The following is an 18535-nucleotide window of genomic DNA, read 5'->3' as shown; positions in this document are numbered from 1 at the left end:
TTCCAGATCTCCATTTTCCGTGCTTAAAATAGGGGTAATAGAAACACCTGTCTCACAGGTTTATTGTGAGGATGGCATTAAATAATCCAAGAAAAGTGCTTAGTACAGAGCCTGGCACATCCTAAACCCTCACCTTATGGTACCTAGTTGTTGATGATTACCTTAGCTCCCCTGGCTGGCTAGCCACTACCTCCTGCTCACCAGGTCCAAGTCTGATCTCATCCACCTCCACCTCCAACCTACTCCACCTCCAGGGTTCTCTCCTTCAGGCCAAGACAGGCAATCATGCCTAGTCAGTCCCCAGGTCCTGTCTCCTCTCCTCCTTCTACAATCTGAGTAGTTCTCAGCCTGATCTTTAATCTTTATGCTGACTACCATCATCTCTCAACAGTCTCACGAGGGGCCTCCCTACTTTCAGGTGGCACTCTCCAGTCCCTTCTCCACAGAGCAGCCCAGGGGTTCTTCCTAAAATGCAAATTTGTTCCCCTCTCTCTCTTTTTTTTTTTTTTTTTTAATGGCTTTTAGGATAAAGTGCAAGCCCTGCCGGCGCCCACCTCCCCAGCCTCACGTCACCTTCCCCTCCTCCCCACGCATATCAAGCCCCATCGGCACCCTCTACCTACCCAGACCTGTAGGAGAAGCCAATACCTCACCTCCAGGAATCCTCCCCGACCACCCTCCACCCCAGGCCCGGCCAGGCGCCCTCCAGTGGGCTCTCCCGGCGGGAGGAGTCTCTGTGAACCAACGCTCCTAGCTCCCGCGTTTACGAAGGCCTCTCCAGTCGTCTGTGCCTGTGACTAGACCGCTAGCCCCGACGGCCTGGCCCGGGCGGATTCTGTTCACCGCGGCCCCCTCAGATCTGGACACACATGACCGCTCCGGAGCTGTGTGCGGAATGCACGCATCAGAAGCCCCGACAGGCCGGGCAGAGGAGGCGGAAGCCCCGTGGCTCCCCAGCCGGCCTCCGCCCCCGCCCGGCTCCCGGCCACTCCGGCTCCCCAGGCCCGGCCGCGAGAGAGCGCGGGGCTGCCCCGCCCTCCGCCGTCCTCCCGCCGCCGCTCCTCCTCCAGCCTGCCCGCCCGGCCGCTCTTTGTCTCCTGGGCGCCGGGCCTCCCCGCCACGCGCCCCCGCGCCGCCCCTTCCCCGGGGACCCCCGCGGACCCCCAGCTGACGCTGCGCTGCGCCGACCGGTCTGTCACGCGGGGCCCGCGTCCGGCGTGCGGGCGGGCAGGGCGGGGGCGCGCTCTCTGGCTGGCGCGCACACACACTCGCACACACATCCACGCGCACACACACACGGAGCATCCTTCCGTCAGGTCTCCCGGTCCAGCCCCGCCCGCCGCCTGCTTCCCGCAAGCCTCTCCCTCTCTCCCGATACCAGCCCCCCATCCCTCGGGCCCCGGGCCCCTGCCGGTCGACCCCCACCCACACCTGGGATGGAGCAGAGCGAGCCCGCCCGGAGCCCCCCGCGGCCGGGGTGACGGCCCCCGCGTCTCTCCCGCCCGGGCCCCCGCCTCGAGCACCATGGGCCTGAGGGGTTCCCGAGGCGCTGGCTGCTGAAGATGCCCGATGCTGGAGGTGAGGGGCCGGGAGCCCGGGGACTCGAGGGTGGGCGGGGACGCCGGGCTGGGGGCTCGCGGGAGGACCCCGAGTAAGGTAGATTGGCCAAAGCGACAAGAATCTTTCTCTCCTATCCCGAGGGGGGCCGTACGGGACTGGGGTGCTGGGCTGGCAGGGGAGGGGGCAGAGATAGGATTTGTGCCCCTAATCCCCTCCCGCCCGCAGCCCGGAGAAATTAATAAAAAACTGGAGTGGGGGAAGGGGAGAGGGCTTAACTCCTTGCTCGGTGGGGAGTTGGATTGATGGATTGGAGAGAAACTCCGTCACCCAGGGGTAGGGGTCCTAGGAGCAGAGTAGGTGCCCTGTCCTCCATCCCCACCCCGTCTCCAGCAGGGGTCTGAGGTGGCCTAGAGACCCTCCGGGTGCCCCAGCCCGGGGCCAGTGAGACACTGGGCCTTATGGGGTAGGGAGTACTGCCTTTTCTAGCTGCACAATTTGCCTCCCTCCACCCCAAGCTTGCTCTCCGGTCCATGCCTTCCCGGCTTTTCTCAGTTGGACTTCTCTTTACGTCTCTTTTTTCCCTTCCAGGGCCCCTTTCCTCTGCCTGCCCCGCTGGGGGCCCACCCCTCTCCTGCAGTGAATTCTCCATTCTACTTCCCACCCTATCCTTGGGCCTCATCCAGGGCTGCTGGAATCCTCTATTCCTACTACTGCTTTCCCTGTCCCACTCTCTATCTTCTATTTCTCAGCAGCCCTATGGGCTGCCCTGTGGACTCTCTGCTTTTCCGTTGGTCTCTGGCCATTCTTCATCTTCACTCTCTCCCCACTCCCTCCCCAGAACTTGAGGTTGCTTTATTTCTCTTTCTCCCTCCCCTTGGTCCTAGGAAGCTTTGAGCGCGCCTGCCTCCCTTTCTCCCAGAGAAGAGTCAAAGGTCACAGATGCACCTCTCTCCATAGTTAGAAGCTTTGGGGGGAGGGAGTGGCCTGGTAGCACCTGAGCCCAGATTGCGTCCAGAGGTGACAGGTTCATTTCCACTCTTGTGGCTGTTACCTGGTAGTGACTGTGTGTGTATAGAAGCTGGAGGAGGGTTGGTGTCTAAATTTCCAGGGCTCAGTTTTGGAAGTGGGAGATTGGGTGGGAGGGGCCTGGTGATCTGGAGAGCCTGCTTCTTCTTCTCCAGAGTGCCCCATCAGACATTGTAGAGATGGTCTCCCATACATAGCCCCAGGGGGTTAGTTGTCAAAGGGAGGGAAAGAAAGCAGTGTGTGTCTAATCAGGATGGATTGGAGGGGATGTGACCTGGAAGCCCCAGCCCACCCCAGCCTGAAAGATGGCTCCATCCACAAGAGTGACTTACCTGGACTGGGGCCTTGAATAAAGGGCACATGGAATCACCATTCTCTGGAAGTCTGAAAGGGGGCACAGCCTCTGCCCTCATGGAACCTGCATTCTGATGGGAGAGGCACTTCCTATCTTCAGAGAGTCCCTAGTCTGATGGGGAATACACGGCCCCCTCCTCAGTGAGCTCCCTTTGATGTGGGGAAGATATGACTCATTTAGGGAATCAGTGAAGTATAAAAAATTCCCCACTTTCCAGGGGTTGGGGAAGGGTGAATTTAGAAATTATGTAGACAAATGGGAGGAGGAAGTGCTGTCTAAGACAGCTTTCTGGAGGAGGTGGCAGCTGGGTCCTAGTCAGGTGAGGCTTTGTGATTGGATGGGGGAATTTGGTTCATTCTTAGGGGCAGCCCCCCATCCCGTTTGGCCTCCGGACAGGGAGGATGTTCTGAAACTTCTTGGTTGCTAATCCTTACCACCCACCACTCACAGAGTTCAAGAATGGCAAAAGTGTTCCTGAGGGGTTTGGCCCATGTCCCTCCTGGCCCCTTCCCAAACTTTATTTCCTGTTTTCAGCTTCAGCCCCAGGCATCCATGGAGTCTGGGGTAGGGGGAGGACGTGGCTTTGATGTTTCTTCCAGTCCTAGCCAGTGTGGACCGCCTCCCTTCCCTCTACCCTTACACCCCTTCCCTCAGCAGTGTCCTTTCCTTGAGAGCACCCCAAAACACCGAAGACCATCACCCAGGATAGGGCTGTGGGGTAGGAGACCAGAGTCCAGGCTGAGTTCTGCCTCTCGTCTTCCGTATCTCAGTCTCCTCATCTGTAACGTGTGGTCACTAAGAATCCGAAGCCTGGCCAGCTCACGGTGAGATGATGTTTAATGTAATAACAGAAGAGGAGAGTTCTCATCAGCCTCCCTGCCATCTGCCTCTTCACTGGATAAGTCCCCAGCAGGCGTGTGGTCCAGATTTTCTACACCTGTCAAATGTACAGTCTAGCCTTGTGCCCTAAACCGTCAGTGGCCCCTGAACTTCCTCACTCTCCCTCATCCAGCATTCTTCTGCCCTTCTGACAAGGCTTGATTCAGGGCTACTAGAATCCTACATCTGCTAGGGGACTACCCAAATTGCTCAGTTGCATATATCCTGCTTTCCTACCTGCCCTCCTTTCTTGCTTCCCACAAAAACAAAAAACCCTACCTATCCATACTTCTTCCCAGAACATACTTGATGCATCATCGAGATTTGGCTGTCCACTGTTGTACTGTGAGTACTCCTCATATCCTTCTGAGGATTCATCTGTGAATCTGTCAAGAACAGTGAGAGCTGTGAGTTTGTCTACAAAAGTGAGCCTGCTGATAGTGCCAGCTTCCTGAACAGCTCGTGTTCAGAGAGGCAGGTGGTGATGCCATCAGTGATGGAGAGGGGGCAGGACTGGATGATGGATGGAATAGATAGATGGATGGATGGGTAGTTAGATGGATGGATGGCTAGCTGGATGGATGAATGGACACATAGATGGATGGATAGATAGGTAGGTAGATGGGTGGGAGAGCCTGGGGTTCTCCTTCTGATTTTGTCGTTAGCTTGCTATGTGATCTTGAGCCAGTCACTCCCCCCTCTCTGGGCCTGTTTCTTCATTGAAAAATGAAGGGATGATGTAATAATCTCCAAGATCTCTCCCAGATTTGATGTGCAATTTATGACAACTAAGATCTTTTAGGGAATGCTAATGATGGAAACCCTGGTGGCGTAGTGGTTAAGAGTGTGACTGCTAACCAAGAGGTCGGCAGTTTGAATCCACCAGATGCTCCTTGGAAACCCTATGGGGCCGTTCTACCCTGTCCTATGGGGTCACTATGAGTTGGAATTGACTCGACAGCAATAGGTTTTGTTTTGTTTTTTTTTTTTAAATGGATTTTAATGATGGAAAGACCCAAGATAGTGAAGGGGAGAAACTTAGTGACCTATGTGAAGGTACACAGTACATTAGCTTGAACCACGACCACAAGACTCAGCCTGTGTCTATACCCTGGATTCGTGGGTTTGCATCTGTCCCTACCCTTCTGCTTCTGCCTCCTGCCCCAACCCCCACAACCTGGGACATGGTACAGGTGACCTGTCTTCCAGAGGACCTGAGGGAAAATTCTAGGGAAGGTAAGGGGTCAGCTGGCCAGGGGCAGAGGGCCATTGACAGCTCCTCTGCCTTGACCAACATGAATCTCTTACTTAGGGTCTCTTTTTTCTCTTTCTCTTCCCTTATCCTCTCCAGCTCTCTTGAGTCATGGCTTCTTCAAAGCTTCGAGAACCTGTGGATGAGGTTTTTGGTAAGTTCTGTTCAACTCTAGATCTCTAGCCAACAGACACAATTATAGAGCATTTTTTTCCGAGGCCACCCAGCCTTGGGCAGAGGGCAGCCGGGAGGGTTCCTGGGGGCGTTGAGTGTGTGTGTGTGTTGTGGCCTTATGCCTGATTCTTCGTCACTGCTATCTTAGTGGACATGTCAAGTACAACAACAGCAATAATGTAAGGGTCCCCATTTATTATTCGTCTTATGCCAGGCACTAGTGAAGCACCCACATCTCACATGTGCTGTATCATTTAATCTTCACAATAATGCTAAGCAGTGTGCCAATTTTACAGACAAGGAACCTAGGGCAGGGTGCTGAAGTGATTTGCCTTTTTTTTTTTATATATAATTTTTATTGTGCTTTAAGTGAAAGTTTACAAATCAAGTCAGTCTCTCACACAAAAACCCATATACACCTTGCTACACACTCCCAATTACTCTCCCCCATAATGAGACAGCCCACTCTCTCCCTCCACTCTGTCTTTTTGTGTGCATTTCACCAGCTTCTAACCCCCTCTACCCTTTCATCTCCCCTCCAGGAGATGGAGGAGATGCCAACATAGTCTCAAGTGTCCACGTGATCCAAAAAAGCTCACTCCTCACCAGCATCCCTCTCCAGCCCATTGTCCAGTTCAATCCATGTCTGAAGAGTTGGCTTCGGGAATGGTTCCTATCCTGGGCCAACAGAAGGTCTGGGGGCCATGACCACTGGGGCCCTTCTAGTCTCAGTCAGACCATTAAGTCTGGTATTATAAGAATTTGGGGTCTGCATCCCACTGGTGTCCTGCTCCCTCAGGGGTTCTCTGTTGTGTTCCCTGTCAGGGCAGTCATCGGTTGTAGCCAGGCACCATCTAGTTCTTCTGGTCTCAGGATGATGTAATCTCTGGTTCATGTGGCCCTTTCTGTCTCTTGGGTTTGTAATCACCTTGTGTCCTTGGTGTTCTTCATTCTCCTTTGATCCAGGTGGGTTTAGACCAATTGATGCATCTTAGATGGCTGCTTGCTAGCGTTTAAGACCGCAGACGTAAAGTGACTTGCTTTTAAGATCACACGGCAAGTTAGTGGCAGAGCTGGAACTAGAACTCAAGTCTGCTTTACTCCCTGCTCCTAGTTGCTGTGTTATATACACTTGTGTACCCAGCACAGATGACACGCATTACCTCCAAGTTGCATAAGTACATGGGACATCACTGCGTATGCGCGTGCACTGAAATCAAATGCAGGACACACACACAGCTTCAGTACCCCAGACCTCCACCCTCATACTAGTGCACATGTCCACATCCTCAGGTTCACACACCAGCCTGCCGCACCATCATTTACCCCCTGCAGTCTATCAGTTGTGTGGATTGGAGAAAGAGACCGCCCACCTTAGGGCAGCATTCCCAGCATGCTCTGGGGCAAAAAGGCTGTTTCCCAGCTGAACTTGGGTGGAGGAGACAGTGAGGAAAGAAACATGGAGGAACATGGAGGGAGAAGTAGAAACAGGAGAAAGAGCCGCCTGAATCTGTAACACTGCACAGTCTTTGAGGGCTCTCACATCTCTGCGTACAGCCCCGAGTGGGGAACACTTCTCCTCCCTGCCTTCTCTCCATCTCACCCTTGTTTCCCTTTGTGCCCCCCTCGCCACCTCTTTCTCCCCTGCCTCTGCCACATGCCCAGGCAATGCCAGGAATGGCTGCTTCTTGGCTGCTGGGGGATGCAGCCTCCCTAGGGTCTCTGGAGTGGAGAATTTGCTTCTGAGACTCTCCCAGACTCCAGCTGTCTGGGCCTCAGACTCAGAGTCTCTCTGTCTCCACCCAGGCCCAGCCTAACCCCTGGCCTGACTGGCATGAGCTCCCCTCCCCAGCCTTTTCTGCCTCCACTGCCCCCCACTCAGACCCATCCTGTTTTCCCCCTGCTTGGACCCGCTGAGGTGGCTTGGCCCAGCCTTGCCTTCTTCCTGATTTGAAAGACTATTAAATACTCATGACCTCCCACTGTCCAGGGCAGAACCATCTCCCTCAGGGAGGTGAGAGAAAGAGGGAGTGCTGGTGTACACACAAGGAAGGGGTGGAAGGAGTAGGGCAAGGGGGCCTGCTGGAGCAAGAAACCCTAGGAAAGCCTGGTTCTACCTTGCCTCAAAATCCCTGACCCCCTTAGAAGTCTCTTTGCTCCCCAGACCCTCCCACATAAGATGAGCATGGTCCTGATGTGGCCCAGAGTGCACAGCAAAGGGCCCCCCTCCCCGGCCCAGGTTGACTGGGCATCAGCTGAGGGTGGGCCCGAGGGCTAGAAGATGCCCAGCAGTCCCTGGGACTGGGAGCCAGGAGACCTGGATTCTGTCCTTAACTCCCTCTGCTTTGCACCCTTGGCCACACTTTCCTCTCTGAGCCTCAGTTTCCCCATCCACAAAATGAGGTGGTTGGACTTGATCTCAAAAGTCATTCCTATCTCTGCCTGAGACACAGTGTAGGGTACGGGTGGTTATAAATCCAGCTCTAGAGTCAGACTGCCTGCTTTTAACCCTGGCCTTGCTCTTTGTTGGCTGCTCTGGGGATGCCTGGAGTACTGTCCTCATAGGGTTGTGGGAAGGTTTAAATGAGTTAATAATTGTAAAGCACTTAGAATGGTGCCTGGGCACAAGAAGCACTCAGTAAGTATTAAAAGAAAAAAAAAAGTATTAGCTATTGTTATTCCGTGGTTCCGTCCTCAATCCTTGCTGCTTCATGGCAGTTCCCAGATAATCTGTGCCAGAGGACTGAGGACAGAGGGCTCCCTCCCCCAGCTCAACCCTAGGGTCTGGAAGCATCAGAGGGGCAGGAGAAGTAGCCAAGAGACCAGGAGAGTGGTGTTAAATCTGAGTCCAAGATAGTAGTTGTTTTGACAATACCTGTCCCCTCCTCCAAGCCACCACCGGTCCTTGCTGGACAACTACAGACTCCTGTCTCCATCCTCCCGCTTCAACCAAGCCATTCCCCTCTCCTTGCAGATGGCACTGGCCCCCTGGTGCTCCTCAGGCACTCCAAGCCCAAGCCTGCAGCATTCCCTTTACTTGAAAAGCTCTTTCTTATCCTTTCTGCAACCTCAGCTCTGTATTGTCAACCTTTAAAGTAGCTAGCCCCCTACTCTGGAACCCTCGTAGCACAGTGGTTAAGAGCTCAGCTGTTAACCAAAAGGTCAGCAGTTCAAATCTACTAGCTGCTCCTTAGAAACTCTTTGGGGCAGTTCTATTCTGTCCTATAGGGTGGCTGAGTCAAAATCGACTGGACGGCAACGGGTCTGTTTTTTTTTTTTTTTAGCCTCCCAATCACGCCTTATCTCTTTCACCCACTCAACAAATATTTATTGAGTTCCTAATATGAGACAGCATTGAACAAGCCAGGCAAAGTCGCTGCCCTCAAGAAGCTTGAATTCTAGTGCAGGGGCAGGCAGGGGGACAGATAATAAAAGCATACATAAATAAACAAGGAAGATATGAGGTGATGGGGAGTGCCCTGCAGAAGATTAAAATGTGGGACATGATGGAACGTGGGCTTGTGTTTATAAATGGTGCGTCATCTGTACCTGCAAGTCCATTTCTGCCAAAGTATGTATGCTCTGGTCCCTGGAAGTGTGGCTTTGGTTCAATTCGTCTAACCCCGACTGAGCACCTCCCCTCTTCGAGGCACTGCACCAGGCTCTTGGGATTCACAGCGGAGAGTGAAGGGCGTCACCCTCAGCCGCAGGCAGATTGCATGGAATATGGTCATCCCTGACCATAGAATAGTGCTGGGGCCTGAAGAAGGCGAGGAGGAGGTGATGTATTAGAGGTGATTAGCCGGACAAAGAAGGGGCAAAGAGTGCTGGAGCAGCGAGCAGCATGAGCAATGGAATGGAGGTGGGAAATAAGAGATGGAGGCAAGTCTGTAGGGATCGGTGTAAGCAATTCAGTACTGCTTGCACTAACACCATTGATAGGCAATGCTTGCTGAGCATTTACTAAGTCACAGGTATTATGGTGAAGCACTTTATGTGGATTATCTTATTTAATGCACACATCAACCTTATAAGGAAGATACTGTTATTATGAGCCCATTTTACAGATGAGGAAGCTGATCTGTCCAGGGTCACTCAGCCAGCAAGTGGCAGAACTGGATTCAGCACCAGCATTCTGGCTCCAGAGCCTATGCTCTTAAGCACTGTGCCTTATAGGAGCATGGTGGGCGGAGGAGGGGTCTGTGGAAAACAGGAAGGCCTGGCTGGAGCCCCCTTAGGCCTTGAGTGACGAGCTAAGGAGCTTGGACTTTATATTGTCAACTTTGGGCTTTCCCAGAGGGTTTCAAGGGCAGGAGATAAGTGGCATAGTCAGAAATGTGCTTTACAGAGTTTCTGTTAGCTGTATGGAAGATGCGAGAGGGTGCCAGACTGGAGGCAGAAAGCACAGGTTGAAGACAGGCTGTGTTCTGGGTTGGCAGGATGGGGCTGGGGACAGCTGATGAAGGCCCGAGCTAAGGCAATTCAGTCGGGAGGGTGAGGAGGGGCCAGGTTTCAGGGATGTGAGGAGGGTGAGTCAACAGAACTTCATTCTCTCATTAATATTTGCTAAGCACGTACCATGGCACAGTGGTTAAGAGTTCGGTTGCTACCTATAAGTTTAGCAGTTTGAATCCAGCAGCCACTCCTGGGAAGCTTTAGGGGGCAGTTCTACTCTGACCTACAGGGTCGCTATGAGTCGGAATCAACTCAAGGGCAACAGGTATTTTTTGTTTTTTGATTTTGTTTTAAGCACCTACTCTATGTCAAGCACCATTCCCTGCCTATGTTAGAGCACTGAGCAAAATAAGGAAAAGCTATCCTCATGGAGCTGACATTCTAATGAATGGAGAGAGATGCTAACTCAATAAGTGAAACATACAGGATGCCAGAGAACGATGAATGCTTTAGAGAAAAGCAGGAGGGGCGGGGATTATGGAATGTGTATGTGTGTGGAGTAATTATAAATAAGGTGGTTAAGGAAGGCCTCAATGAGAGGGAGCATTTAAGCAAAGACCTGAGGGAGGTGAGGGCTGCAGAAATCTGTAGCAAGAGCCTTGCAAGAGGAGAGATTAAGTGCCAAGGCCCTGAGGTGGGAGCAGGCCTGGCATATGTGAGGAAGAGTTAGGAGGCCAGGGTGGTTGAAGTGGAGGGAGCAAGAAGGAGGGAAGTACAAGTTCAGAGAGGTAAGGAGTCCAGGCTAAGCGAGTCTGGAAGGCCACTGGGAGAACTTTGGCTCTTACTCTGTGTGAGATGGAAGTCACCGGAGGGTTCTGAGCAGAGGAGCTGACGATCTGACATGTTTTATCAGGGTCACTCTGGCTGCTGTGTTGAAAATAGGCTGTGAACAGGAAAGGGAGGAGGAGGAGGGAAGGCCAGCTAGAAGGCCTTTGTAATAATCCGGGCAAGAGATGATGGTGACCTACACCAGGTAGGCTGTGAGAAGTTCTCCCTCTCCCTTTCCCCTTCATCTACTCCTCTTTCTCTCTGTATGTACGTATGTATGTCTGTGTGTGTATACACACACACATAAACAATATCTTATTGTGAAAAATCTCAAACATACCCAGAAGTAGAGAGAACAGCACAACAACCCCATGTACCCATCGCCCAACCTCAACAATGATCAATGCATGGCTGGTTTTGTTTCATCCCCCCGGCCACTCCCCAACCCCACTGCCCTGGATTATTTTTGAACCTGATCCAAAGCATCACATCACTTCACCATAAATATTTCAGTATGTCTAGATATATTTCAAAGGTAGAGCTAACAGAAATTGTGAATGGTTCGGTTTGTAGGGTGGGAGGGAAAGAGGAAACAAGGATGGATCCAGGGATTGGTTCTGAGCAACTGGAAGGATGGAGCTACCACTCATTGAGATGGGAGGAGCTTCTGGAAGCTGAGGAAGGGGGCAGAGGAAGGTGACCAGGAATTCAGTTTTGACGTGTAAATTGAAGATGCAGGTTGGATATCCAAGTGGAGATTACCAATTGAATCCTGGGCTGAGGGGGGAGGGTAGCTGGGAGCCATCTGACTGAGGTGATTGGGTGGATGAAGAGGCCTTTCACCAAGCCAGGGAACAGAGAAATGGGTTTGAGGCAAGGTGATGGGTCCATTGTGATGGGTTGAGTTTGAGGTGCCTGAGGGCCTTTGATGTGGCAAGCTCCCTGGTTGATGCCTGGGTGCCAGGGCCTGGAATGCAGGAGAGGGGGTCAGGACTAGAAATAGACAGGTGGTGCAAACGGTTAAGTGCTCAGCTGGTAACCAAAAGGTTGGAAGTTCCAGTCTACCCAGAGTTACCTCCCAAGAAGGGCCTGGCGATCTGCTTTCAAAAGGTCAGAGCTATGAAAACTCTATGGAGTGCAGTTCTACCCTGAGACACATGGAGTAGCCGTGAGTCGAAATCGACTTGACAGCAACTGTTTTTGTTTTTTTACTGGTTAGTTGGGCCAGGAGAGCAACTAGGGTGGTTTAGGGGGTGTCTGCAGACGAGAGAGAAGCAGGCAAGGCAGGGTGGATGAGTGTTGGGATGGGGGTCCCCGAGACCATCGGGGGTGGGGTGGGGGAAAAAAGTCTTGACTCATCCTGAGGGCTGGGAAAAACCTTTTGCATCTGGAGTCCCCAGGACCAAGCTCTGGTCTGCTACGGAGTGGGGGCTTCATTCCAGTGGATGAGAAGGGAAACTATGAGCAGTAAGGGTTTCTAGGGACGATCATGGGGGTTTGCCTACTCTTCCCCCAGTCTTCTCCGTGTCCTCCCATCCAGGACCAAGCCTGGCCCATGAGCCCAGGCTGGGGGAGACATGCTTCAGGGGGCTGTGGGTCTCCATCAGCAACTGCTTTTCTTCCTAGCACTGCCACTGGCTCGAGGATGCCTTTGCTCCCGTCCAACGGCGAGCTGTCTAGGTGTTCAGCAGTGGCGTCTCTGAGTGTGACCCTGACCCTGAGCATGACACAGGAAGCCAGTGTCCATAGCAGATCTCTGGACAGGCAACTCAGCCCAAAAGGGAACAACCCAGTCTCAGGAGCCAGACTAAAAAGCCCAAAAGCCAAACCCGTAGCTGCCTAGTCAATTCCAACTGATAGTGACCCTATAGTAGAGTAGAACTACCTCATAGCGTTTCCGAGACTGTAATCTTTACAGAAGCAGATTGCCATGTCTGTCTCCCACGGAGCAGCTGGTGGGTTCGAACCACCAACCTTTTGATTCCTAGCCAAGTGCATAACCACTGTGCCACCAGGGCTCCTTGGAGCCATACTGCCCAGGCTCAAATCCTGAACCGTTGCTAGCTGGTGGCTTTGGCCAAGTGACTTAACCTCTCTGAGTCTCAGTTTCCTCAGCTGTGAAATGTGCTTAATAGCCATGCCTACCCCCACTAGGCTGTTTTGAAGAGTAGGTGAGGTGCTGTATCTAAAGCAGTGGTCACATTGCCTGGCACACAGAAGGTACTTCCCTCCAGCCTCACCCCAGCCTTCCCTCCAGCTGTCCTGGAACTGCTGCTGCCTGCTTCCCCCTTCCCAGCGTTGTGTACACCAGTCTCACCACCTGGCTGCCCATCTCCACCTCATCTCTTGTAAACTTCCACCCAGACCTTAAGACCCAGCTTTGGTGTTTCCTCCTCCAACCCATTCAAACAGGGTTGTGCTGTCCACCTTTACACTTCCTCTGGGCCTCCATGAGGTTTTGTCACACTGCGCTATATGGATGTGCTGACATGTCTGGCTCCCTGGAGACTGTGAGGGACACTGGTTTTCATCTGTCTGTACTCTCAGTGCCCAGCATGGGGCTGGCACTCAAACGCTTGGTGAATGTCTGGGATGTGAGTGTAAGGGACCCTAGGTGAGCCTCTGGACTGCCCTCTTCATGTATCTGGTCTCTGTCCCCTTACTCCGGTTCACAGACCTGGACTTGGCTGTGCCAGAGACCGTCAGACTGGACAGCAGTTTACACAAGGCCCGGGCCCAACTGCTGGCCAAGGGCCGGAGACACCGGCCCTCCCGTTCGAGGCTTCGGGACAGTGCCAGCTCTGCCGAGGATGGTGAAGGCTCTGATGGGCCTGGAGGCAAGGTTGGGGCAACTCACCGGAACACACAAACACCCACCCATCCTTCTTGCCCCTGGGTAATCCCTCTAAACCTGTCCTCCAGGGAAACCACATCCCCGGACTTCTGCCATAAAGATGCTAATAACTATTAGCTGTCTGTCACTTCTAGCTCATATCATCCTTTTAATGAAGGTATTATTATCCCCATCTTAAAGATGAGGAAACTAAGGCTTTGAGAGGTTCAGCAACAAAGTCCCACAGTGAGTGAGTGAGTGAGGCTGGATTCAACCCCAGCCTGTGTAGCTCAAAGCCTCGTTTCCCACCTCTTAACTGTCCTAGCCAATGGTTGACCCCTGAGCACAAGGACACCCTCCCACGCTCCACCCCCCCCCCACTCCCACCCAGGACCCAGGGGTTGGGCTTCCCGCCCTGGTGGCTCCTGAGGAGTTTAAGGGGGTGAAGCCGGCTCCTGGACCTTCCAGGAAATGGGGAGGAGAATTCACAGACAGCGGCTACGCCCTCCTTCAGGTGACCGACGGCTGCGGGAGTCCCCTGCACCGGCTGCGCTCGCCCTTGCACTCGGGCCCGGGGTCCCCGGCGGGGGGTTCTTTCTGCCTGGAGCCTCCGGGGCTGCGGCGCAGCCTGGACGAGGATGAGCCGCCACCCTCACCGCTCACGCGCTACCGGCCCCTGCACAACACCGCCTCACACGAGGGCCTGGCCGCCGCCTCCAGCTCGCCGCCGCGCTCCGCGCCCTCCTCTGACAGCTCGCCCAGTTTTGTGCGCCGCCACCCGCGCGCTGAGCCGCACAGCGAAGGTGAGCAATGGGCGGCGCGGCGCCCCCTGCTGGTGCACACTGGGGCAGCAGCGGCCTCGCCTGTCCCCGCGGGTACCGAAGTGCTGGGCTGGACCACGGTGGCTTGGGTGGGAGGTGGGGGAGTAAACACCAAGGTTCAGTCATTCAACAAATATTCACCGAGCACCGCCTATTATGTGCCAGACAGTGTTGGGCTCTGGGACACACCAGTGAGCATACAAATGTACTCCTTGTCCTCCTGGGACTTGTCGTTTGGGGGACAAACAATAAAATAGTTCCTTATGATTTAGGGGGAGTCCCTGGGCAGTGCAAATGGTTAAGCGCTGGACTACTAACCAAAAGGTTGGTGGTTCAAACCCACCCAGAGGCACCCTCGGAAGACCAGCCTGGCAATCTGCTTCTGAAAGGTCACAGCCTGGAAAACCCTATGAAGCAGTTCTACCTTGCACACCGTGGGTCACCACGAGTCAGATGGCACTGGGATCAACTAACAACAACAAGAACAACAACATGGTTTAGGGAGGAAACAGTCAAGCAATCCTCTAACTAGACGCCTAGTTACAAACTGCATTAAGTGCTATGAGGGAAATGTGCAGGGCGGTGGGTGGTGGGAGAGCCTATATCAGGCATCTAACCTAGCTGGGGGCTTCCTGGAAGGCTTCTCCGAGGAAGTAACACTTGAGCCAGGATTGGAAAGCCAGTTAGAAACTGGCCAGGATAAAATGGCCAATAAAATAGTAGTGGTCTCTACCTTTTCACAGCGCTTCATGCTTTGTGAAAAGCTTTCCCAGTTCAGTTGCCACTGAGTTGATTGCGACTCATGGCAACCCTATAGGACAGAGCAGAATTGCCCCGTAGCAGACTGCCACATCTTTTTCCCACAGAGTGGCTGGTGGGTTCAAACCGCTGATCTTTTGGTTAGCAGCCAAGTGCTTAACCACTGGGCCACCAAGGCTCCGGTGACCCCACTGGGCCCCATGAAATAGGCAGGTGTTATTATCCCCATATTTGAGATGGAGGTAGCTCAGAGAAGTAGAGTGACTTGTCCCAGGTTCCACAGCCAGTAAAGGGTGCCTAATGCTAAGTCTAGAGAATTTCCAGCACAACATAGTAGAAGCTACAGGAGACAGGCCATCACACTGGCTATTTTCTCACCTCTCTTCCCCAAAGATGACAGCCGGGATGCCAGCCCGCCTGAGCCTGCCAGCCCTACCATCGGCCTGGATAAGAAGACTCGCCGAAAATTCCTGGACCTGGGGTGAGTGGAGGAGCCAGCTTGGAGCTGTCAGGGTTAGGGGTAGCCCAGTAAGCAGCACTGCCCCACTTTCCCCTGCCCTTCCCACAGGGTCACCCTACGCCGAGCATCCACTGGCAAGAGCAGGAAGGAGAAGGGCAGCAACCGCCTGTCCATGGGCAGCAGGTAGGAGAAACCCACAGTGCCCACACATGGTGCCAGCCCATAGCTTCCTGTGGGTTCCTGGCCCTTCCCTCTGTGCCCACACCCATGTTGGGTGCTCTCTCTGCAGGGAGTCGGTGGAGGGCTCTGGCAGGACTGGGGGCTCCCCATTCCTGCCCTTCTCCTGGTTCACAGACAGTGGCAAGGGCTCAGCATCCTCCGGCAGCACCACCTCCCCCACCTGCTCCCCCAAACACGAGGGCTTCAGCCCCAAGAAGTCAGCTTCTCAGGTGAGTCTATGGCTTTCTTGCCTCCAAACTGGCCCCAGACTCAGGTGACATGAGGGCTCAGGCTGGGATTCAGGGATTTCTGGAGTCCATTTGTTCGCCCACTGAGCCATTCAGTGATTCGCTGATTTGTCCATTCTCTGAGTTTATTCATCCGCTCATTCACTCATTCAGATTCTCCATAGTTCACTCACTGATTTATTCATTGTCTCATCCATTTAACACATACCACTAAAGACTACCTGTGTTAGGAACTGGGCCACCTGTGTGTGTGTGGTAGGGGCAAGGCTTGGGGGAAGCAGGGATGAATATGATCCCAACCTAGAGCTCAAAAAGCTCACAACTTTGTGGGGGAAGTGAGAGCGATTAACGGAAGCAACAGTGTCTGCTTATGTTCACAAAGCTCTTTAGTTTACAGAGCCCCAAACACGTTTTTCTTCACTCTCACGATAGCTCAGTGAGCTGGGCAGGGCAGGCACACTCGTGCCCATTGTACAGATGAGGAAATGAAAGCTCAGAGAGAAAGGACTCACACAGATTTAGCTGTAGGCTCTATGAGCCCCAAGCCCAGTGCCCCTTCTATGGTTCTGTTCCTTATGTGCTGCTGGGGCAGAGGACACCAGAATGCTGGGAATTCAGAGGACAGCCCTTTCCAACTTGAGACTTCCTTCTTTCCTCCCTTCCTGCACACCCTTCTCCATCCCTTCCTTTCTTCCTTCCCTGGAGCTACCATGATGAACAATTACACAGCCCAAACCCTCACAGAGCTCACAGTTCAGTGAGGACAAAGACCTCTACTCAGGCAGTTACCCTAGGGTGCTAGAGGACATGGTGAGGAGGCACATAGCAGGGATACCTGACTCAGCCTGCTGGAAGCATTGTAGGCTGCTTGCAGGAAAGACACCTAGCCTTAGACTTCTTCCCTTCCTTGCAACAATTATGCCTGGCTCATTTCTAGCCCCACATCCTCCAGACAGCTGCCTGCTCTCCCAGAGGCCACAGGTCCTGATGTCTCACATGAGCAACTTGTCCTGTGCACCTGCCCAGGTCCTGGCCCATGCACAGGGGAGGCTGAGCAACTCTGGTGTCTAGTTTAGGACTTCGACTGCATCAGATGGGAGCAGTGAGTTGAAAGGACTCCCTTGGCTTGAGGTGAGCTCCCTCCTCAGCTGTACGCACCCCTCCCTGTGCAGGAATCCACCCTGAGTGATGACTCCACACCCCCTAGCAGCAGCCCCAAGATCCCAAGTGGCCCCCGGCAAGAGGCCAAGTGCTCCTATCCCTATCACACACTGTCCCAGTCTTCAGATGAGGTAAGCAAGGCCGGCCGTAGTGCCAGCTGGCTCCCTGACCTCTGACTGTGCAGGCCGCAGGCCACAGGCCAAGGCTTCGTTCCTCACTCCCCTTGGTCTCTGCCCAGTTCCTGGACGAACCCCTCCCCACTGTCCACCACTGGACCAGTCAGCAAGTGGGCCAGTGGCTGCACAGCCTCAACCTGGAGCAGTATGCCGCTGAGTTTGCTGCACGGCAGGTGGATGGACCGCAGCTACTGCAGCTGGATGGAAGCAAACTGAAGGTAGGTCAGAGTGGAAGGGCCATGACACAGCCTGAACCTGAGGCTCTCCTCATCCTGACCTTTGACCTTGAGCTCAGCCTCCTGGGCTGACCTTTTCACTCTCTGTAAGACCACTGCCCTGACCTCTGACCTCCAGGCAAGGTCCTTGGCCTAGTCTTTGTACTCCAGCATTGGTCCTCAGTCTGATCTGAAACTCAAGCCCAATTCTTTGATTTGGTCTTTAAGCTGTAGCCCACGTCTCTAGGCCGACCTTGACCTCTAAGACTTGTCACTGACCCTTGACCCAGATGAGTCTCCTGATGTCTTGGGAAGCCATGCCTTTTCATGGGTCATCGCTATCTGATTATCAGTCTCAGAAGCTGTCGGCAGTGGTGGCGATGGGGCCTCAACCATGGCCTAGCTGTGTGACCTTGAGCAAGTCACTCCCCACCTCTGGGCTTCGGGGAGTTGGGCAGGGTCATCCAAAGGGTGAAATCCTGGAGAGATGGGAACTAGGAACTGGGGACCGAAGGGCATGGTACCCTCAACTCTCCCAGCCACTCCCATTCCAAATTCTGACCCATTGGAGAGTGACAGTTTGGGAGGTAGAGGTTATACTCAGGGAGGTTCTGACAGGGCTCCAAAGAGAGACGAACCGGGGCAAAAAGAACCAGGCGCTTGGATTGGCCTGGGCCGAGGATGGTTCTGGGACTCCTTCCCTCACCCTGGGATTCCTCCCCCAGAGCCTGGGGCTCAGCAACTCGCATGACCGGGCACTAGTGAAGCGGAAGTTGAAGGAGCTGGCAGCGGCTGCCGAGAAGGAGCGCAAGGCCCAGGAGAAGGCTGCACGGCAGCGAGAGAAGCTCCGGCGCAGAGAGCTGGAGGCCAAGAAGAGCTAGGGGAGGCGGGGGCAGGCGCTGGCACACAGGCACGGCCGCCGCCAGGCTCAGCAAGCACAGGCCTCAATGGGGAGGCTGGGCCTGGGCGCCAAGTTTGGGATGGCCCGAACCTACGCTTTCAGGGGACACACGTCCTCTCCCACCGTGTCTGGACCTGGAGCCCCCAGGAAGGGAGAGCCCAGGGAGAAGGGCCAGTAATAAATTCTGTTTCAAGGACTTGTTTGGCACAGAGTTCCTGGGCGAGATGGCAGATAAGGGAAGAAGGCAGAGGGGCCAGGGCTGAAGCAACTCTG

The 18535-nt window shown here is 53.9% G+C and overlaps 1 protein-coding gene across 1 annotated transcript; it reads left to right on the top strand.

Moving 5' to 3' along the window:
• Positions 1 to 1214: 1214 nt before the first annotated feature.
• Positions 1215 to 18458, top strand: SAMD14 (sterile alpha motif domain containing 14). Its single transcript, XM_010594343.3, has 10 exons — positions 1215 to 1578; positions 5172 to 5226; positions 13145 to 13311; positions 13817 to 14105; positions 15276 to 15363; positions 15451 to 15525; positions 15632 to 15791; positions 16982 to 17101; positions 17209 to 17364; positions 18087 to 18458. The coding sequence occupies exons 2-10, from the start codon at positions 5184 to 5186 to the stop codon at positions 18240 to 18242; spliced, it is 1254 nt and encodes a 417-aa protein (XP_010592645.1). The 5' UTR covers positions 1215 to 1578; positions 5172 to 5183; the 3' UTR covers positions 18243 to 18458.
• Positions 18459 to 18535: the final 77 nt, after the last annotated feature.

The sequence above is a fragment of the Loxodonta africana genome, chromosome 18, assembly GCF_030014295.1.
Source record: "Loxodonta africana isolate mLoxAfr1 chromosome 18, mLoxAfr1.hap2, whole genome shotgun sequence".
Taxonomy (NCBI): Eukaryota; Metazoa; Chordata; class Mammalia; order Proboscidea; family Elephantidae; genus Loxodonta; species Loxodonta africana.
The sequence above is the reverse complement of the archived record's forward strand: the minus strand, read 5'-3'. Positions and strand labels throughout refer to the sequence as shown.

What these genes read in the sequence shown, in the direction of transcription:
- SAMD14 (XM_010594343.3), top strand. Translation starts at nt 5,184, where the DNA reads ATGGCTTCTTCAAAGCTTCGAGAACCTGTGGATGAGGTTTTTG. An exon ending in ACCTGTGGATGAGGTTTTTG is followed by an intron (nt 5,227 to 13,144) that starts GTAAGTTCTGTT and finishes TCCGGTTCACAG; the next exon opens with ACCTGGACTTGGCTGTGCCA. An exon ending in CGCTGAGCCGCACAGCGAAG is followed by an intron (nt 14,106 to 15,275) that starts GTGAGCAATGGG and finishes TCTTCCCCAAAG; the next exon opens with ATGACAGCCGGGATGCCAGC.